This window comes from Planococcus citri, chromosome 3 (assembly GCF_950023065.1).
Source record: "Planococcus citri chromosome 3, ihPlaCitr1.1, whole genome shotgun sequence".
NCBI classification, from domain to species: Eukaryota; Metazoa; Arthropoda; class Insecta; order Hemiptera; family Pseudococcidae; genus Planococcus; species Planococcus citri.
Window position 1 is genome coordinate 21,478,730 of NC_088679.1, and position 23,812 is coordinate 21,502,541.

The 23,812-nt window shown below is 33.5% G+C and overlaps 1 protein-coding gene across 2 annotated transcripts in view; it reads right to left on the reverse strand.

Annotated features, from left to right (window-relative positions):
- Gprk2 (G protein-coupled receptor kinase 2) overlaps positions 1-23,812 on the reverse strand; it is a 51,443-nt gene that overhangs the window by 5,416 nt on the left and 22,215 nt on the right. For both annotated transcript variants that reach the window (XM_065354431.1, XM_065354429.1), the window contains 8 exons: positions 21,197-21,393; positions 16,070-16,274; positions 6,245-6,391; positions 5,936-6,110; positions 2,293-2,501; positions 2,037-2,180; positions 1,711-1,848; positions 1,381-1,509 (listed from right to left, as the gene is read on the reverse strand). In XM_065354431.1, the coding sequence (XP_065210503.1) occupies positions 1,381-1,509; positions 1,711-1,848; positions 2,037-2,180; positions 2,293-2,501; positions 5,936-6,110; positions 6,245-6,391; positions 16,070-16,274; positions 21,197-21,393 (1,344 nt within the window). The remainder of the gene's footprint in view (positions 1-1,380; positions 1,510-1,710; positions 1,849-2,036; positions 2,181-2,292; positions 2,502-5,935; positions 6,111-6,244; positions 6,392-16,069; positions 16,275-21,196; positions 21,394-23,812) is intronic.

Consider the following 23,812-nt stretch of genomic DNA (forward strand, 5'->3'; position numbering starts at 1 on the left):
AAAGGGTTGAGCTCTCATTCTGAAAATTTCAATTTTATCACCCGCAGTACCAAAACCGATTCTAATTCAAAAAATTTTTCACTGAAAAATTTAAGTACATAAAAAATAGTACTCGAAGCAAACTGAAAAGAAAGGGGCTTTGAATGTACTGAAAATTTTGAAAATCAATATTGCAGAGATTTTCGGACATTCATTTTGGCATAGTACTGACTTTCTTTGACAGAAAAACCAAAAAATTTACAAAAAATAGTGAACTTTGAAGAATAATTTTAACGTGATAGATTCCCACCCTTTCAGGCTCGAAATGAAATATAATGTAGGTACCTACTACCTATACCTACATCTACATTCGAAGAAATTTTCAACTTTTGCAAAATAAAATTCGAGTCAGTAAAACTGCGAGATCTTTGAAAAAAGTGGGAAAATGTCGCTCAATTTTACTAAAAGATCGATTTTTGATAGTTTTTTCGAAATGCAATTCCATTCTGAGAGAATTTGAATTTGGGGAATTACATATTAATAATAAAAATAGTTTTTTTTTGGGGGGGGGGATTTACAGGTAGTGATTTGTGGCAGGTCAGAGCTAAAGTTGAATGAATCAGAAATACTCGATAATTGTGAAATGTGATAATTTTGAATCATTTACCCAGTAAATTGCATATAAATTTTAGTCAAGTATGAGCAACAATAATTTTCAGAAATTCATCAACAATTTGGACGATTAATTTAGTAAATCATCGTCCGGTTCTCAATAAACTTAGAAAATTTCCGGCGAATCAGCATTAATTATAAGACGTAGCTAGAGAATCTCCGGTGAATAATTCGCTACCTGAATCTTCCACTTAACATATTCGATACCACATATCAACGTCAAACAACCATCAATGTACGACGTACGAGGACGCGAACAAGTTACGGATATTACAGCACCTGATCGTCAGTTGCATTTCTTAGAACTAAAAATCAACTGAATGGTGTTTTTTCCAAGATAACACGATACTGTAATAATTATTCGTTGGAAATCAATACCGAACGTTAAATATGTCAGGGTAATTCATAATCAACGATATCTATTATTCGTGATTTTGTATTTTTGCGAAGAAATTTGAATTTACATCGTGTCAAAGGAGTTATCCCTTCGTTTATCGAAAACGGGATTATTTCTGTGACGTTTTAACGCAACCGTATCTGGTTCACTCTTGAAAAATGGAAACATTTCGTGAACAATCGTCATGAATTTATTTTTAACGTCATTTTCAGCCCTATCATACTGCGTATCATTTTAAAAATTGATAATGACGGTAACGATAGCCAATCGTACGTTGATATTATATTTTCCGCGACTAAAAGTAATCCTTGATTCAAGTTGAACATACGTACCTTCTTTTTAAATGGAAAACACCCTTCTTCAGGTTCTTTTTCTGGCACAGCATCGAGCAGTAAATCCGGAGTCGGCGTTCGATTCGGTCCAAAAACATTCAACTCTTCAAAGCAGCCGGTTTCTATCATCTATAATTAAAATTACGACGACGATGAGAAAAAAAAATGAAAATTCAAAAAAAAAAAGAGTCAATTTAATACATATGCATAATATATTTACACGTTGCCGCGATAAACCAACAGGTTACATTAATTTTGGAACGGATTAAAATCGAATAGTAATTTATATCCGCGTACACGATGTTTTTATAATAAATATAAAAATCTTACCTCGTTTTGCCAAGGTATGGATACGGAACCGGTATTAAATTTCGAATAGAATGTATCATCGGTTGCATCTAAATTTACACCTTTAACCGTTGAAAATTGTTCGATATCGAGTACATCTTTAGCATATACGGCATGAGGCTGTAAAAATCAGAAAAAAAACACATGTATGATACGGGTAAAGAGAAGACGAAAGAGGTAAGAAGAAGCTAAGAACGCCGTGTAATAATTAAATAGCGCCGTGTTACGATTAGGATTGATGAAAAAATAGATACAGAGTGAAGCGTAGAGGTATAAAGAGGAAACGCAGAAAAACCAGTTCAACTTACATCGGGCACGAATGGAGGTTCTTCTAAACCAGCGTCTAATCGTTTCCAATTAATACATTTGAAAAAATCGTGCTTTTTAACCTCCCTAGCGCCGTAACGATTCGTATGACAACCTAATCTAGTTTTAGGCGATTTTTTCAATAACTGAAATCAATCGAGGAGAAGAAAAAAAACAAGGTATATAATTTCGCGCAGCTCGATATACGCTTACAATACACAGATAACCTTAAATCACGCGATTCGAATTCGTTCGTACTTGTTTGCAAAGCGATTTAGCCTCTTCGGTGAATTTCTGCGAATATTTTTCTTGATCTTCCTTAACTCGGCGATCGACTTCTTCGCGTTTTACTTTCTCTTTGCGCGCTCTAAATGGCGCCTGACCTTCGATCATCTCGTACAATAGGCACCCGAAACTGAACCAATCTGGACTAAAGGTGTATTTTTCATTATCTATTACTTCCGGCGCTATAGGCGACGAGCAAAACAGAACAAAACAAACGAAATGTCATTAGCTCGAGTTCGATGCACAAACACATTTAGAAATCTACACAAATTACGTAGTTGTGAAATAAATAAAGTAGGAAAAATTGTAAAAAAAGTACACGTATGAATGCATCGGTTGATCAACTTCGTCCATTATCTTTCTTTATGATACCTAATTTTTTCCAGTTTTTCTACTCATAAAGAGTTACTACTCGGGTCATCTACCTTCTCCTCTTGCGGTTTAATTTTGAAAAAATTATAATACCTACTTCGCCAGATCGCCTTGATTATGAAGATGATTTGAAAAAATAGATACATAAAATTATTTGCAGATCCGAGGTAATTAATTTTGTGCAGGATTTTCATTTTCTCATAATGCTGGTTGCTGGTGAGAGAGGGATCGATATTTTGATATTTTCATTTTAAAAAGAGCTTTCATGTGTATTTTTTCCTTCTTAATTTTTTTGTTTTTTAAATCATCTGCCGAAACTTTTTTTGAAATCTGAGATGACAATACCCAGAGCTTTCTCATCAGCACATAAGTGTTTCAGTAAATTGAAATTTTTCGATAAAACTCTTCATTTCAAATGTAATTCTTTGATTTTAAAAATTGATTCAAATAATTACGTAGATGAATCCGAATTTTGAGGTGGTTTTATTCTCTTAATTTTTCAGAGAGGTTGTTGGGAGGGGGGGGGACTAATTTGGAATTTTAGAAATTTCCAATGCAGTCGTCGCATAAATGAAAATATCAACTTTCAAAGTCGAGAAATTCGAATTTTGGGGTAGTTTGGCTACCTCATCTCTGTGAATGGTTCACTGACTCAAAAAAGGGAAGACTCATTCATCAAGTTACACGACATTAGAATTAGACCTATGGAGCTCAAAATTATGTACAATGAAACTTCAAAAATATTTTAGAATTTTCAATTTATTTGTATGATTTCAAGGAAACAAAATTTCGAACTCGAAAAACAAAAATCGAATACGCAGAAGGGGAAAAAACACCACCGAGACGAATTTCAGGCAATTTTTAACGAGCTTTCGAATTTCGAAGATCAATTTGATTTTTGAAATCGAGAAATACAAATTTTGGATCAGTTTTACTCCCCTTTTGTCTCCCCAAAAAATTGAAAAAGCATACACAAAGCTACTAGAAATTGAACAAAAGTAAATCAAAATTTGGGATCAAGTTGAAAAAGAATCTGAACTTTGATTTATAACTCATCTTAGATATCTTGAATCAATCGGTAATCATTTTTAGCATTTTACTGAAGAAGAATAAAAAAAAGCTTGGTCATACCAACTCGGTCTAAAAACAAAATCGAGTCCTTTAATTAGGGGAGGGGGCCTCGTAACTTTCACACTTTGGTGGTTTCTTGCAAAACTATCAAACTTTGACGTCTCATATCCCGAGGTTAACGACCTTTCACATAGATTAGATCGAAAATTCAAAATCAGAAAAGCTCAAAAGCTGAACTTTTGAAGTGAAAGCTCAACCAAAGTTGAAAGGCTACCTTATGAATTTTTCATCCTCTTTTCAACAAACCAGTTTTCAAAATGAGATCTTAAAGCCCTCGGGGGGGAGGGGGCGGGTGCACAATTTGGATCGAAATTCGGAACAAGTTCGCCAAGGGTGAAGTCACGAAGTGGCATATGGATTGTTACTAATTCTAAGAGTCCAAATATTCACTAATTTTTTTCAATCGAATGCTCTCAACAACAACCCCCCCTCCCTCCCACCATCTCGTCCCTCCTCAACAGTTCTACAAATATGGGTCAAATTCCAAAGATAATTTGAGGTGCGTTAATCGTTCGTCTTTAGAGGGTGCTGAAATATCAATTCATTTGTTTGCAAACTACCTTTTGGCGTCCTGTGCCTCTCTCTCAAAAAACACACACAAACACAAAAAAAATACAAAAATATGGCGTGTCGAGTCAATTTTTCTGAATTTAAAGATACTGACTTCGAACATCTATTTACGTATTTTTTCAGATCCAACTCCTTGGTGCTGCTCTCCCACCTCCCAAATTTTGGAAAAATAAAATCAAAAAATTTCAAACATGGTGTAAAATGTTGATTTCAACAAATTTCGGGGCGTCAAGTTTCACAGTTGAATGAATTTTTCAAATGAATCGCCCTAATTTTCAATTTTTACAATTCTGCTTTCATACACTCGTATCGAAGTTTTTTTTTCATTCAAATAAACCAAGTTATGCAGTTAATTTTGATTTGAAATTACCCCTATGAAAGTTTGAAATCCTTTGCAACAACGGTTTGTAAAGGGCGAGACCCCCAATTTTGAAAAAAAAAATTTCGGCATTATTTGAGATATCATTGGCTTTATCAAAAAAATGACACACGATTCTAAATTCAATTTTCCACGACTTCGATCATGATCAATTTTTCTGTAAGAAGCATCGTTTCCCTTCAAAATGTAATAAAAATGATGCAAAACGACCTTTAAAATAATTAATGTCGTTAAAACGAGTGGGCTACTGTTGACCCTATTCTGAAAAAAATTCAATACCTATGGTAATACGTGAACAATTGGACAATTTTAAATTTACGAGTAATACCTACTTTACAACTTTAGATTAGTATCGATTTCCCCAAGGTAATAATAATTTCACATAAAATTTAAAAAAACACACACACATTTTTCGTTAGTTGAAAAAAACGTAATTTGGTGAAAATTTGTAGATTTATATGTTAGGTTGGAGGGAGGGAGGGGGAGATGAAAATTCCAATTTCATAGCGATTTTTAGCATCTGAAATTACACCTTTTCAGCGGTTTGACGAACAAAAATAATGAGGAAACTTGAAAATTTTTCAGATCTACACCAATGAACACCTTTGTGGCACAAAGAAGGGGTTGATTAAAAATGCTCAGCACTTGTTCGTTAGAAAATGCGAGCAAATCCGTCCGAAGAGGTTCAGTCTCGAAAACCACACTCATCAAGAATACTAAAGTGAGTCAAAATATGACGCAGATCTGAAAAATGGTAATTGGAGCCCTTCATAGCTCACGAAAAAAAACCACACAAGTAATCGATTACCCCCAAAAACATAAAACAATATTGAACGAATTTCATCCAAATTGAATTATTACACAGGCAAAGCTATTCATTCTATTACTCCTTTTACTCGTATACGGGCAAGAGTAGGAGCTGGAGCAGGAGTAGCGAAAAGTCATACATATTTGATAAATTGTACCGAGCGCCATCATACGTAACCGTAAGTCTACGTAGACGTTAAAATTTACGACGACGATGGTACATGTCGAGTTTTTGAACGAATTAAAAAAAAAAAAGTTTTATCTCGCCAGCGTCTTACTTACGGTTACGGCGGCGTACGTTTGGCGAAACGATAAGCTACACTAGTACACGCAGCAGCCTTAAGATAAAATACCAACCCATGTATCCTACGGTGCCAACGCGTCCTCGAACCGTGTCTCCTTCGTTGATTTCGATGGCTAAACCTAAATCGGATATTCTAACGTGGCCGAGATCATCCAATAGTATATTCTCCGGTTTACAATCCCTGTAAACGATACCTTGCAGGTGTAGATGCTCCAGGCCGCATAGAACCTGTGCGAAATCAAACAACCTTGGTTTTAGATGAAAAAAATCACTAATTTAAACGATATTATTATGTATTTACACGACGACACGACGACGACGTGGCAAACGTGTAAGTAGAAAAAGGTATCCATCGATCGTACCTCAGCAGCGTAAAATCTCGATCTAGATACATCGAATCCGGACTCGTTACCCATGTTGTAAATATGGAATTTTAAATCCCCTCCATTCATAATGGTCAACACCAAACATAAGAAATCTTTCGTCTCATACGCATACGCCAAGCTCACCTGTAACATGAAATTGAAAATAACATGATTAAAAAGGCAACCTTTTAATTGCATAACTCGCCATTTTTCATTTTATAAAGGCGAAAAGAAAGAGTAGATTTTTTTCAAAGCAGCGTAAGCAATCATTCTATATTCATTGAAGATGTAGTAAGAGTATAAGAAACAGCCGATGTTGGACTAGGTCATTTGATTAGATGTTTACATGGTCAAGGTTGACAAACTTGAAATACTTACATTCTTATTATTTCATTCGCTCCAGAGTTCAATTTTATTATATTTCGTATTTTTCAACGTGACGTTATTATACGTTGAAATAGAAGAAATTTTAAACGGAACAAGATAACAAAAAATGATAACGTTATGATAACGTACTTATATAGGTACATTTGTACTGTACAGTGTACATACATGAATTTTGCAATCAACTAACGTAACGATGAATAATATTGATAAATATTCGTTTCGACGATAGTTTGAAAAATATTCATCGAATGAGCAATTTGGATTTGGAACCCCCCCCCCCCCCTCCTTCAAAACAGAAATTTTTCTGAACAAACCACCGGGTGATTCAAAATCATACACTTTAGAAGAAAAAAGATTTTCGCTTTGATCATAAATTCATACTTAATTTAGATTAGAAACGGTCTCAAAATTAAAATCATCAATTTTTTCCAAAATTTCGTTTTGAATACGGAAGTTTGGGTTAGGTAATTATATATTTCAATATTTAATTTGAATAAATTAAAAAGCTCATTTCAGTTTCTTAATCCACCCATCACCAAAAATTTATAAAAACTTACTGACTGTTGAAGTAGGGAATTTTAATAGTGGATGTTGAAAAATTAAATTTACTATCCTTTCGTAATTTTCAGGAAATTTTTCGAAGATTATAAAAACTCATGGTCTAATATTTTTTTCAATTATTTAATTTTTTGTGGGGGGGGGGGGGAGGGAGGAGAAGCTTGAACACGTAATTTCAATAATTTATTTTCAGCATAATTTGGCTATTTCAAGAAAATTTAAACAGGCTTATTGCTCATCAACTGGCACTTAAAATGAAGTCAGGTTCTCACATTTCAATCAATTTTTTTACGATTTCCTCTTATTGGCCTAGATTTAAAAAAAAAAAAATCATTTCCATCTTGTTTGAGAGTAGAGGCAATAATATTCTCATAATTTTGGCACATTTGCGTTTTTTTTTTGTTTTTTTTTTTGCAAAAACTACTGAACTTTGAATACTTATATCTGACGATTGATTAAAATTGGAATAAATCGTATTGCATATAGTGTTTTGAAGCTGAAAACGTAGACGTGTCGAAATCAAAGTAATTCTCAAAATGAAATTTCAAAGCTCCTCAAGAGCACAATAAAGACCTTATTCTTAAAATAAAAATTCAAAAATAAAAAAATACAAACGAAGCGAGCGACTTCGGAGCTTGTACTCATTCTTATCCAAAAAAAAAAAAAAAAAAAAAGAAGACAAAACCCGAGCAAAACATTTTAATGCAGAAAAAGATCAATAAAAAAACATGATTTTTCGTTTTTCATTAAAATTTTTAAAAAGCGATATTTTTTGGCATTTAAAGTGAGAATTTTTGCAATTTTTGACAAAAAGCGAGATTTTGGACAATTTCGGCGAAAAAAGAGAATTTTTAGGGTTTTCTGGCTAAACAGCGACTCATTAGAACAATTTTGGAAAAGAGTGAAACCTTCAGGGATTTTTAGCAAAGTCAAAATAACGAATGATTTCTTGGAAATTTAGACAAAAGGCGAGACTTTTAGAGACTTCGACATAAATTCCAGCAAAAGGTAGGGCTTTGCATTAATTTTTGGCAAAAAGCAAAATTTTTCAACAATTTTGCTAAAAAACGGAAATTTTTGAAACTTCAGGGTGTCTACCGGAATTTTTTGGCCGAAAATCACTACCTTTTCACTACCTTTCAAAAAAAATTACAGCCGTCCAAAATATTTTAACCCTCCCCCCCCCCCACAAGAACGATTTTTCATTTTTTTTGTTTCATTAGAAATTTTTTTTGTGTTACAATTTCTCATGTGTAAGTAGGTACATGTAAAAATACAAAATGAGCAAACTCGAAAAATTAACAAATCAACTATTTTGAGAGTAAAATTCTTTCAATAAATATGAAAGATGACTTTAGCAAGACATTTTTTAAACACTTGGGAAGAGGGAGAGGGGGTGCACGAGGCCAAATTTGACATTAAAATTTTTAAACATCCTAAGATTTTTTTCAAGCAAGCGGATGTCGAGAATATAATTTTGTAGTTTCAAGTTTTCATTTTATGTATGTATTTTCACCTTTAAGGTTCTTGTTACTATAATGAAATTGGGCGAATTAAACAATTTTTTCAAAATAAAAATTTAAAAAACGTTAATGGAAATTTGAACAACATTTGGAAAAAAATATAACAATTTTTCGAAAAAGCTATCGAAAATTAGTACTTTGAGGGGTATAAAAACGTTGTTTTCTTGGGTGATGAATGAAGAAGTTTATTATTTTTGCTTCAAAATTTTAAAACTTGAATGATTCATGATTATTTTTAAAAAAAGAAAACGTTTTTTTTATGGAGGTAAGGGAGTATTTTTCAGATTGAAACTTCGAACATTTCTTGAATTTGAACAATAAGTTTTTTATATCGAAAAAGAAGAGCAAATAGCCCGAGCGAAGCGAGGGCAAAATTTTTCAAAAACATGTAATTCAAGTTCTAAAAAAGTCAACAAATGAGCCATTTTTTAGAAAATTTTTCTTGTGTGGAAAATCGGATTTTCCACTTTTTTTCATTTTTCACTACATTTTGAACAAAATATGTAGCTGAAAATCACTACTTTTTCACTACTTTCACTACCTGGTAGAAACCCTGAACTTTGACAATTGTAGCTAAAAGCATGACTTTTTGGAAGTAATTGACAAAAAATGATACTTTTTGGTAATTTTTGGCAGGAAAAAAAACGAACTTTTGGGTACTCAATTTTTTGGGTAAAAAGTGGGATTTTATCAACTGTTTATTTTTTGAAATTCAACTCTTCAGTGTCATATCGTCTCTCACTTCTTTCAAAATAGAGGAGCTGGATAGGGAGCACTGCAGATTTTTCTGGGCCAAAAATGAAATGAAAAAATCAAAATTTCACCAAACCGACCCAAAAAACTAAAATTTGGTAAATATCCTATTTTAGACCCTCCTGTCCTTTGCCCCCCCCCTCCCGAGACGATTGAAAATGGTTCGTTGAAAAACTAAAATTTACATAATCATACACCACAATTCCAACACACTGACTCGATCAACGGAAGTTTCAAATCGTTCTGAAACCTCCAGTCATACATATTTTGGAAATTCCAGATTTCCAAAAAATGCCACAAAAACAGTCTAGGAATCGCGTTTATAATACGAGCTAAAGTAGAAACGAGCAGATTTTTTGGCGTTTTTTCGAAAACTGGAATTTCCACAAAGTTGCTGGAGGCTCCAAACCGTATTCAAAATCAAAATAACCTTTATTAACGGACTTTACATAAAATGTTACAGATTAACTTAAAATAAATGTTTACAATTTACTCAGCTCCGCTATACCCGAAATTGGGCGAAGGACTCTTGCAAACGTGCCCACTCGTTCCTCACTAAAGTTAGTCTGCCAAACTGTTTATGCCCCAAAAACCTTCTGAAATCATCTTCCCATCTAGCCCTCTGCCTACCTGCTCTTCTTATTTTGTGTCCCAAGTACCAAAAGGTTACTTTATGGGTCCACCTCCCATCCCTCATTCTCCCGACGTGACCGGCCCAGTTCCATTTTTTTTCTAATAATCAAATGAAGCATATTGAGATTGTGTTTTAATTTTATTTTGATAGTTCTTATCTTAATTTTATCTCGAGGTTTTACGTTCAACATTGATCTTTCAATTGCATTTTGAGTTACCTCAATTCTTTTTGACAATTTATTTGTGAGAGCCCAAGTCTGGGATCCGTATGTTAGGGTTGGGGCGACACAAGAGTTGAAAATTTGGCTTTTATGATAATTTGAAAATGGACCTTTGAATATGTGTTTAAGAGACCAGTACTTTTTCCATGTTAATGTGATTCTTCTGTTTATTTCTTTTTCTGTACTGTTTTCCAGAGCTATTATTTGACCCAAGTATACTGCTTCTGTTACCTTTTCTATTTTTTCATTTCCTATTTTTATGTTGGTTACAGTGTCTCTAGTCAGAATTTTTGTTTTAGTCATGTTAATATTAAGCCCTGCTTCTTTTCCTACTTCATTTAGGTCACTGATCATCTGTTTCAACTCTTCTATGTCCTCAGATACCAGGGTTACATCGTCTGCGAATCTTAGATTTGTAATTCTTTCCCCTCCTATTAATATTCCTTTGTTTTTCCACTTCTCCTCAAGTTTCCTGAAAATATTTTCCAGGGCACTGATGAAGAATACTGGTGAGAGTGGGTCTCCTTGTTTTACCCCTTTTTTGACAGCAAAATATCTCCCTGTTTTATCTGTGATAATTCTTGTTCTTAGACCTGAGTACATTTCTGCTATTATTTTTGTTAGAATTTTTGAAAGGCCCCCTATTTTAGACCCTCCTGTCCTTTGCCCCCCCCTCCCGAGACGATTGAAAATGGTTCGTTGAAAAACTAAAATTTACATAATTATACACCACAATTCCAACACACTGACTCGATCAAAGGAAGTTTCAAATCGTTCTGGAACCTCCGGTCATATTTTGGAAATTCCAGATTTCCAAAAAATGCCACAAAAACAGTCCAGGAATCGCGTTTATAATACGAGCTAAAGTAGAAACGAGCAGATTTTTTGACGTTTTTTCGAAAACTGGAATTTCCACAAAGTTGCTGGAGGTTCCAAACCGTCTTAAAACCATCTAAAAAGGACTCGACTTGAAGCGAAAATAGGATTTCAGATTTTTTTGTCAAACGGAAAGAACACAATGAATTTTTCAAATCAATTTAGACAATTTTTTTGTATGAATTTTTCGAAAATTTGGAGGAAATTCCAAAATATGGCTGGAGCCTCCAGAAACGCTTGAAAACATTTCTGATCGACTCAGCACGTTGAAATTAGGGTATAAACTGAATGGTAGGTTTCCAACTTCATTGGTAAAAATTTGATCCGTTTCCAACTTTTAATAATTTTGCTCGACTTCAAAATCGTTTCCAATCAATCAGGGGGTTGAAAATGGGGTGAAACCCGAATTTAGGTTTTCTTGGTCAAATTTGGTAAAATTGTTGAGTTTTTCGTATGCTCAAAATATACTCGTAAGATTATCAAAACTTCAACAAAAATCGAAAAATGCACCGAAGCATTTGAAATTTTGGCAGGTGAAGTAATGCGAAGCCCTCTATTCCATATTAAAATTTATAATTAAGCCTGAAGTGAATTAGAATCATACGGTGAAAACATTTTTTCCCAAGTTCAAAAAATTACCTCCATAACAATTTTTTACTCGAGAAATCTAATCCATAGAGTACATAGTTTGTCATTGAACAAGCTCACTTGTATACTCAAATTTGAAATACCACAAGAGTACGATACGGGACACCTTGTATACTAAATCATCAAATTCGCGAATTAACATCGACAGGCGACGAATTTCAAAACAGACGATGGCGATGATGCGGTTGCAGCAGCCGCAGCCGCAGCCACAGCCACAGCAGCACGCATAATGCAGAGGTGTGATCACCTTGGCCGTGCTTTCGGATGTAATTATAGAAACGGCGAGGTTTTCGTTTTTCAACTTCCTACCTCTTAATATATTTGTTGTGGGCTCATTGAATTGACGACCTTGTCAATAATGTCGTGTAAAACGTGTCCAAATATAAAATTTTCTATATATCGATTTACCTTTCTACAACACCTATAACTTTTCGTAACTGTCCATGTAGCAGCGTATAAGAATAGAGAATACAGCGATTTTTTCCCCTTCCTTTCTTTCTTTCTTTTCGCTGTTTATTTTTCCCCCTTCGGTGGTACCTACGTTTCTTGATACTACGGTATATCCTTTCCTTTTGAAATCGCGTCCTATACTTCTTTCATATGTAAATTTTTCCATCGACTAGAAAAGAAATAGGCACATAACGGGACAATTTTGACGTTTTAGGGATCATACTTTTCTATTCAATGAAGGTGTTCTCCTTAAAGAGGTAGAAACAACTTCGAGAAAACAACCTGCGCCAAAACAAAGTGATAAAAAGTTTTAAACCGGGATACTCGTTCGTATTTTCTATACGCGATGAAGAAAGAATAAAAATCACACAACGCTCCGCACAGCACGCCTGATCGATGTATCATTTCGAAAACTGACAATGAAAGGAAGCAGTAACCCACGACGAATGTCAATACATCAGCCGGAAATCATAAATTGATAATATTTGCCGTCGATTGCGTAGGCATTTACGCAATAAGAGCAAGCACTGCAAATACCAAGTGTTTCAATGTTTTCTAATTTTCTATTTTTAGAATAATACGAGCTCACTGTACCTAAGTTAGTTCGTACATACATATTTTCTACTCGCGAGGTAAAATATGAACACTCCGGCGAAGGAGTCGTGATAGTGAATTTAATGAACGAGCGAATGAAAGAAGAAGAGAAAATTCGTATACCTATTCAAGATACGACGAAAATTGCAACCAAAAAAAATAAGCAGTCAACATATCGTTTAAATCCCTCTCAAAGCACACAACGCTGCGGAAATCGCTAAGGGGAGGGGGAATGAAAAACAGAACATGGAAATCCCCAACAGGCATGTTCGGATTATTGAAATTTCAACTTTTAACCTAAATTGAAAGCTTGAAAAAAGTACACGAATAACAATTTAAAAATCCTTTCATAAAGGCAAAAGAAGCTATAAGAAAAGCTAAAATGCTTCGAGTCGTATTTAAGGTATATTTTACGTATACGAGGTTATTATACATTTTTGATTGTGGTTCCAGTGTCAGGAACACTATGCGAAGATAATGAAAACGAAAATTTTGCCAGACTTGAAATGTTTTTCAAAAGTGTCGAGGAAAGAAAGAGGTTCGATATTTTGATATCGGATGTTAGCGAAAAATTATGGATTTCGAAGCGGAAAAGAAGCTAATCTTTAAGGCACAATTATTACGAAAAGAACGAAAATTTGGGTAATTCAACTCCCTGATTCGAAAATATGACGATAATGACAATACAATCGAAAAGACTGTACCTTTTCTACTTTATGTATGTACTATAGTTCGAAAAATGCAGTCGAAACACACATTTTCAATCTTTAGGTAGATTACACACTTACACAGCTTGAAACATTCTGAACATTTTACTGCTGAGGAGTAGGAACATTGAGAGATATTCATAAAATTTATTTTGTCAACTCATAACTGGTAACGAGAGGCAGAGGGGGACGGGGAGAGTCATTTTTAAAACTTCAAAATTGATTTTGAAGTAAAATAAGCCATGAAAGATTGCACTAATTTATCTGAATGACGTTTGTACTGGGAATTTTTACTTACACACCCAGTTTCAATTCATTTGATCAGGAATTGTTCAAGATTGAACTAAAAATCACATTGTACTGAAAAAAGGTAGGAATGTGATGATGGGCGCTAAAATCATATTTTAGATCTACAGTTAAGGGGTTGGAGAAACACGTTTGTTTATTTTATTTATTTATTTTTTTTTTTTAAATACCAATTATTCTTGTTTCTAACCTAAGAGGGTTATTTACGTACGAAGGAAACAATTAACTTGTGGTGATTCAACCCCTTACCCTTCTTTTCCAGATTAACTTTTTGCATGAAAAATGAATTTCGACTTGAAGAAAAAATTTTGAACCAGACAGAGCTAAATTAAAAGAATGCAAAAACACACCATCGGTCAAAATTTCAGAAACTTTGGCGCATTTTTCGATTTTTGGTGAATTTTGGAAATCAAAGAGTCAAAAATTCGAAAAAAAATCAAAATTTTACCAAATTAAAGTAGAAAGCGGAAATTTGACATGTAACCTATTTTCGAGTTTCAAATTCATTGGAAACGCTTATGAAGCCACTTTGATCAGCTCTATAGTGCCTTCAGCACATTTTTGAAAGTTGAAATTTTCCTAAATGTTACCCATTGAAATTTGAAAGCTAAAATTTACTTTTATAGGTATCATAATTTCAACATGCTGAATCGATTAGAGGCTGCTTCAATCCGTTCTGGAGCTTTAAGCAATTTTTTAAAAATTCTAAAATGTTGAAAAATGCCATAAAAACGGGCTAAATTAACATTTTTACCGCATGAAAATCCCCCTCCCCCACCAAAAAAAATTAAATAACTTGAAACTGCGAGGATTTTTTTTTTTATTTAAAGGCAAGTAGGTATTTCAGTAATTTTTTGAACAAATTTTTATTTATTTTTTTTTAAATTTTATGAGCTTTTTAAAAAATTTTCAAGTGTGTTTCGAGCAAAATTTATGACTTTTTCGTGACTTTCACGACCGTTAAACACCCTGTTACACACCATTTTTTCAAAAATTTTCCAACGATTTCATTACTGAAACTTCACGAAAAATATATAGTTCAGAAGAAACAGAAACCAATTTTGTGGAAAATTGGCGGATAATCGGTCAAAGGGTCTCTAACAGGTCCCAATCGCGTTTTAAATATTTCGTCTGAACAGTTTTTTGACACTTTTTGGAAATTTGGATTTTCTAAGAAGTTGCTTGAATCTCCATGACTGATTGAAACGATCCTAAACGACTCGACACGTTGAAATTAAGAATATAAAAACATTTCCAGCTTTCCAACTTCATTGAGTATAATTTTGGTAAAGCTGAAGTTCAATTTGCTGCTTCAAGATCATCTTCAGTGGACTCAGCATGTCGAAAATATGGTATAAGCTGAATTTCATTTTTTTCGACAAAGGGCACAGGCACAGTGAATTTGTTAAATTTTTAAAGGGTGAAATCGCTGGAGAAATTTATAAATGGTTTTGAACTGGCATAAATCGATTTTGGAAAAATGGCGGGTAAGCGGTCAAATGGGTCACTAACAATCACCAAATTACATTCATGCGTGCAATATTGTTGATTTTTACAATTTTTATGACACTTTTTGAAAACTTGGAATTTCTAAAAAGTTGCTGGAGGCTCCAGAACTGCTCAGAACTGTTCGAAACTGCGTTCAATCGATTTGGAGGGGCAAAAATGGGGTACGCACCAAATTTCAGCTTTCTAGGTCAATTTGGTGAAATTTTGGGTTTTTTACATTTCTGGGCCTTTGGTATTTAAAATTTTACCAAAAATCGAAAAATGCACTTCAGCACTTGGGATTTTGGCAGGTGATGTATTTTTGCATGCTCTTTTGATCTCGCTTTGCCCGGTTCAATTTTTTTGCCATTTGGGATACCTACCTACCTTCCTTGTGAAACTTCAAAGGGATGAATAATCGATAGAACAGAAATTAATTGATCTGTAATTTGCCTCTTTTTTTTTTGCATAGTTTCAAAATTGAAGTTACACTGGCTCAATTTTTATCAAAATATTTCATTTTGAAAAATAAGTAGACAAAATTTCAATTTTTTCACGAATTTCATGCAAATTGTGCAGAATTTCATTTTCAGCACATTCTCAGCAGTCAATCAGAATCCGACACCATTGACCCTTTAAACCATTTTCAATATTTTTATGAAATAAAACAATACTTACAACAAATCTGGAATTGATCTTTTGCAAAATTTGTTTCTCGATTAAAACCATCGGTTCTCCTTTTCTTTTCTTGATTCTCTTCTTTTCTAATTTCTTGCAAGCGTACATTTTGCCGGTGGCTCGTACTTGGCAAGCGCATACCTCTCCGAACCCTCCTTTGCCCAATACTCTGTACATTCGGAATGTCTTGTAGGTAACCGGTTGACTGTTGGTGGTTGATTTGCAGAATGAAAAACAGACAAGAAAGAGAGAGAGATAGAAAAAAAAACAAATATATTTAAATGCTGCAGATAATCTCGCTTTAATTATTTCGTTCATTAACCATTCATCGTAGGTAATAAACGTGACCAAACCGCGAGGTGTTTTTTTCCCTTCAGTTTTAACTCTTTATAATGTGTACGTAGTAATTATACCAGCCCGTACTAAAGGCTGTAATTTAAACTTATCAACGAGTCGTTTTTACTCAGCCTCTGTGGTTTGTCCTTCGTCCACATATATACACTTTACCAAATGGCGAAAACTTTTAATATAGGTACGATAAACGACAAGCAATTGTGCGTTACGTATGTGTGCAGCGAGCTGGCCTATGTGTACACTGCACACACATGCCACAGAGATTCTAATCGTGTGCACGCGATAATTTGATTATTGTAATTAGCGTACTATTCATGTGTAAAATCACCCAACTTATAGACCTATAGATACAGTTTGCTCTTATACCGAGTCCAGCACAGATATACCTTTAATCGTTATTACCTCTACATATACACCTATTTGGGGTCATTTCTTCGCGAAATATTTCCTACGTGCGTAATTTATCTTGGTCGTGTCATTGAGAAACTCATTTCTTTTTTTTCCCCTGCGTGAATTGAGATTAACGAGAGATATGCGACGATAGGTATATGCTACGTAAATTACCTCGGGCGATTGCTAATCGAATTTATCTGCTAAGACGATCGAGTAATTTTGGTTTTCGATTTTCTCAAAATATAATTACCCTCAAGTGTAAGAAAATACGCTACCTATTCGTCCTGAGAAGAAATTCAACTCGTTTGATGGTATTTTCCATTCATGATGACGTCAAACCTGATTCAGACATACATAATTCACACAATACTGAATAAGTAAAAGAAACGTTTCCAGACATATTATGGCTTCAAATTTCAACCGACATTTTGTCAACGAGAATGGAAATTCACCACTATTTAAATCGATATTGTTTAAAAAAAAATAATTATTGATTATGTGATTTACATCGATTCAATATCAAGTATTACTTGCATTCCATTTTCTATTTTTTTTTATTTTTTTGTATCTTTGCCACTGCCCTCTGCAATAAACCATTTGTCTCATGTTTATTGTTAATTCATCTTTTGATGATGAGGTGAACATATTTGAATATACATTTCACCATTTTTCAGTCTTTTTTCATATTTTCCTACCTGATTTTTTTTCAGTCGAAGAACGAAGAATTTCCAATTCACTCTATTGTAACATCTGATAAATCCTGTGCCTTCTTCCATTGCAAAAAAAAAAAATTCTGAAATAATAATTATACGAATCATGGAAAGTTCTCAAAAACACGCATTTCGATGTTCGATAAATTTTTACCCGATTTTGATACAATTTTTCGATTTCTAATAGATTTTTCACAAACCCCATACAGTTTAACACCTCTAAATGCTCAATTTTACCAGTTTGATGGCTACAGTAACAGGCAGATGGTTGGATAATACCTCTATTATATTATCAATTCGCATTATCACATTTATTCTTCAACCTGTGCGTCCATTTCGATGGAAAAATCCAGCTAAAATTTTGTCAACGAACATACCCAGCTGGACACAAAAGGTCCACAGGGGAGCAGAGGGAACTGCAAAATTAAAGGATATAAGCTGTCCATCACCGTCACGTAAAAATTCGCGCGCTTTTCGACGATGAAATTCTGCCTCTCTTTGAAATAATGATCCGGCTTTATTAAAAACTAAATGGTAGACATTCAAGATAACAGTATCGTAAATTTTATACATAGAAAATAGGACGACGACAACGACTAAAAATAACAAAGCTAATTACATCGCTTTGATATAACTGAAATTAATTTCGTTAATTTATGTAGACGAGATAGAAGAGGTATAAAAAAGAGAGAAAAAAAATCGTTTTTTATAAAACGAAAAAACAAATACATCATACCTCTGAGAGAAAGTTTTTAATATAGCTATTTTTCCCGTCTTTCTTTCGTTCTTTTCCATCAACATCAGTCTTGGATTTACTGCCGAGTAGGTAGACGGTACCAAAGGAATAATTAGAAAAACGATTATACTCGTAAAAATGGGAAAGTGGGGTTAGATTTGAAAAAAAAAATCAATTCGAGTCAGGTTCAGGCTAAATTCGAGGTAATCGTAGACAATTTTTTGGGAAGATAAGACAAACCCAAGGATTCTCTACTCGGGCAAAGGGAAAAGAAAAACAAAATATTACCAAAAACTACCTAACCTACCTACGTAAATCATGTTTTTCGAACCGTGAAAAGGTTTCATTTTCGTCAACGACGACGTCCTCAATTCGTGCATAAGATTTGTTCGTTTCGCAATAACTTCCATTTTTGTGGAATAATTCGACGACTAAAACCAATCACCTCCAGGTAAATATTTTTATTCAAACAAAACGACGAGAGACGAGATTACGTCAAACCCCAGCCAGAAGAATTTTTTCAGAAAGTTATCTCGTACCATTGTTTTTCGTCGTATTTTTTCATTCATCTACACACGAGAACATCCATATACTTACATCTTCTATACCTCCTATGTAACTAAAACGATTTTTGAAAATGAGCCATTCCCATTACTCAAATTTCAGCTAACAAGAAGATGTCATTTTCGGGTGGGAAAAAATATTAGCTGCGAGCATCGTATAAACGACATGGTACGAACAAAAACATTTTGAAAATCAGAATCGCAACTGTTTGCATTAAATCAATTCATAAGAAAAATCATTATACAGAACCTTGTAGGCATGTGTTTTAGAATTTGAAGGAAAAAAAATCGATTCGAAATGAAAAGCTGAAAAAATGCAACTTTTGAAAATCAATAATTTTGTTTTTATTTTTTTCGTTACAAATTTTTATGTTTATTTCGAATGAGTTAGTCATCTCAATATTGAGTAGAAATGTAGACGAATGTTGGTCATTGTTGGTACCTTATTTTAAACATAATTCTCACTTTTTTCAAATGCTTATGAGAACATCATGAGTTATATAGTCTTTCAAAACAAAAATTTTCTCTGTTGGAGAAATTTTAACGGTGGAATTATTCATATTTGATAGAAGTAATTAGCTATAGATCTGGATGGTCAAACCAAATTTCTGAAAGAAAAAGATTGCGAGAATTTCAAAACATTTCGAGTCCCTAATTCAACATTTAAGCTCAATTTTTACTCACTAAAGAAATTTTCCAACCTTCCAAACTGCAATTTAATATTTTTTAACACTTGAATAATCTTCAAACGCAAATTATAACAGGATTTTTTTGGGGGGGGGGGGGGTTGCGTTTTTTTTTCTTGTTACACTCCACGAATGTAATAGACTTTTGAGCGAGGCCACAGAGTCCATTTACAATATGAAGGGGGGAAGAGTGTGAAACCACATAAAAAGTCAAAAATGGAAAAATACCTATCAAAAATAAATCAGAAGTGGCACAACATATCCAAAAAAACAGGGTTCCGGATCAATTGGTAGGAAAGAAAGTCAATATTTTCGCTTTGAAAAAACTTGTGGCAAGTCTCCCATCTTTCTAAATTGACCCAAAAAGCTCAAATTTAACACTGACACATACCTACCTCTTCCTGCCTACATTTGGATTTCATCGGAGATATACCTCCCAGGAATTTCAACTTTTCAACTCCCAACACTCCCCAAGGCCCCTTTTAGGCAACGAAAAAGTGGATTTTCGTACTTCTTTTCACAGATTTAAATTTTATTCCACGCCCTCAGCTTCTCAAAATCAGCCTAGGAGGCTGAATTGAGCATTCGGATGTGCCTTCTGAGGGGGGGGGGGGTGTTATCAACCCAACAACTTCTCCCTGCTTCTTCGAAACTTGGAAAAATGCGATGCGTGTAAAGTTTTAAAAAAATCATACAGCTTATTGAAACCACCTGCAAAGGAAAGCAACACTACAAAGGCGAGTCTCACCTTTGAAAACTTCCAAAATGAAAATCAGGGTAAATCAGTTTTTTCCCTGCATAAAAGCTCACCGGGAAACAACATTTTTGAATATTTTAGATGATAAAATGTTAGTTACAGCGAACATCAACACGATCAATGATGTTTAATTCCTCGTATGAAAAGAAACCCATGATCTAACCACAAGTCATTGATGGCGAAGAAAACCCGTAATAACCTTCAACCCATAATTTATAATCACTCAAATATTGACCATAAAATATTTTCAACAGATCGTTACACTGAACCTTTAACCATAAAAAAAATTGAAAATCAAAATTGTACATTCACAGCTCAGAAATCAACTCTCGCCAAAATTCTAGATTTCCGATCATCTCGACATTAAATTAAGCAAACCCGAGACTAAAAATTTTCCATTTTATATAAAAAGGAAAAAAAATCGTCTATCAATTGGAATTAACGACCGCACGACGTGCTTCATATGCATTATTAGGTATACGGTATACACAGACGCGAGAAAAAAAACAAAACTGAAACCAGATATAACAGTATTTACGTCACTAAAAATATACGTACAAATACGTACTCGTATATACCTCTATACGTAGCAATGTCGCATACATTAAAAATATAATATTCGGAATATTGTTGTGCGTTTGGTTTGAAATTCGCGCACAAGCCAGAGAATTTATTATCAATTTAACTCGAATTATCGTATACAGTACCAGGTACCTCTACCTACATAATGACGTATTCGATTTTATTCCCCCTTCCTGCCCCCTCGCCGGATAGAATTCGAAAAATTTTATCAACCTTTATAGCGCGATGATGGCGAAAACTGAAGAGGTAAAGTACACACAACACGGTTTAGTCATACGTCAGTCTTTGCATATAAATATAAGGTGGACTACAGTTTATGTAAATAAAACTCAAGTAGGTACGATACCTTTCCAGCCATTTCCATTGAAGATAACGATGAAAGTACATTGATAAACGGAACAATGTAAACGGTTCTTTTGATTGGAATGTTTTCACTACGTCCGCGCATTTTACAAATAATTCACGATCCCCGGAATCTATATTTTTCTCGCAATAGCTCAATATAGTTTTGCATTCTTGCAACACGTCGATCATCTCGGAAGCCTGTAACAATAATAAAAACAAAAACATTAATTAAATTGAAAATTTTCTACTAAAAAAAAGTTAATTATACAAATTTAATTAAATTCTGCGTACAAAACAAAATTTTAGATTTTTAGGAAATCGGGTCAACTTTTGCAAAATTCTCAACGTTGAAAATTTTTAAAAAAAATAATAAAATTTGCCATCGGGAAATCAACTTCCAAAAAAAGCAAAACCGCCGCTTTAATATTCTCACAAAATTCGTCCAAAGCATACAATAATTTTCAAAGACTATAAATAAATGAAAACAAAAAAAACACCATCAAGATGAATTTTTCCTTCATTCGAATTCAAATTGAACACCATTTATCGATATAATTTACATACAACGTAACTAGATGCAACTTAATGAGAACCGAAATACACGAAGTGTTACAAAAATCATAATTTTTGGACAGAAAAAGAAATCGTTCGCTGTGAAATGAAGCTTTCGTTGATATTTTTCGGTGCACGTAAAATAACTAAATAGAGGAAATCTTCAACGCAATTAAAATCTTATTTTCAAAAATAATAAACCGGAATGAATAAATTAAAGACAGGTAAGTAGATAGCAGGTTAGTAGATGCCTAATCTCTTTTTTTTTTTTTTTGACAGCGAAAAAATAAGAAAACAGGAGTGAACGAAGTGTACGAAGCTATAGCTACTTCAACTAACTCGACTGGATTATTTTATAGCTATCAACACAATTTTATGTTTCAGTATTTTTCTTTTTTTTTTTTTTGTCAATTTTCGCTTTTCTACTCAACTTAGATGGAAATCGATCTAGAAAACTAAAAATAAAAATATTCACATGAATAAGTAATGTATCATGTCGCACTATACTTACATACTGAGAAATGAAATCATATTTTTCTAGAAAAATTGATCATTGGTGTCATTTAAATTGTATCTGTTTCTGTGATATTTTTAGTTTTAATTTTCATCATTTTAGAAACAATTTTTAAAAAATACATACTTTTTTTTGAAAAAAAATATTGATAGGTGGGTATTCCGATTTTCCAAATTTCTATGAGAACAAAAAGTTTCAACTTTTACTTCGTTTTTTTAATTGCTCCTTCGCAATGAATTTTAGGGCACAGTCCATCAAATATCGAAAAAAATTCGAAAATGGATCCGTTTCAATGTCCTCGGTTCAAAAATATTTTTAGTGTGCGTAGCACACTACATATTACTTTTTTTTTTTTAACACACAGAAATTGAATAATATTTTTGATTTTTTTTAAAAAGGGGAAAAACAATTTTTGAGCACGGATGATCTTAAAGTGTCTAACAAAATTTCAAAATGAAAAGGCAGGACTCAGGCAAGAATTTTGGCAGGATATTTTAATGGGAGAGGGGGGAGGATAGAGGTACAACATTTTACACATCAATTTTCTGTTTTTTAATGTCTTTGGGCATTCTAAGATTTTTTCAAAGGAGAGAGACGAGTAAGTCAAAAATATCTTTACCATATCAATTTTTCATGTGCGAAGCATTTCGAAAACACTTCACGATTTTTTTGGTGACGGATGCGAGGGGGGGGGGTCAAAATTTTACCCCAACATTTTTCACTTTTCCCGTGTTATGAGGGTTTTCAATATTTTTTCTATGGAGGGGAGGGAGGGTTAATAATATTTTTACCGCATCAATTTTTAGTTTTTCAAATTTTTCAACTAGTTTTGAGCGTTTTGAATGAAATTATTATTGTCTTTTTCAACGTATTTGTTACAAATTAGTTATTGTACATGTGAAACGAGAGAGGAAAATTTTCTGAAAATTTAAAAAAAATTTTCACCTGCTAGAAATTATTTTTACGCAAAATTCTTTCATCAGTCAAGTGGGAAAACCAACAACATTTTTTCAAAATTCTACAAAAAAAAGGAAATGAATTGAAAATTTGAAGTCTGATTGGGAAAAAAAAGCTGGACTTAGCAGGACATATCGACAAAAGACAGGATAAACGCAGGATTAGCAAGACTGTTAGATTCCTTGGATCTTGGTAGTTCTAAAAATTGAATTTCTACATCATGTTTCATTTATAAATTTGGATTTTTGAAGAATTACTGAGAAATTTTTAAAATTCAAAAAATCTGTTTCAAAGTTGATTTTTTTTGAGCACAGTGAAAAGAAATGTAGATACTTTATTCCTTTGCTTCAACTCTTACACTTTAACAACTACCAGTTTTGGGTCGTGCTGGAGCTTCCGGCAATTTTTCAATTTTCTTCAGAAATTTCAAATCGTTTTGAAAGGGCTAGAGCTTTGTGGAGACATTTGAAAAATCTTTGGAGGCTCTAGAATGACCCAAAACTAAAAGGTTGCTGATGTTTGGGAGTTGATTTGAATGAATTATCCACATTGGTTCACTTTTCTCAAAAAATTTATACGTACCACAATTTAAAA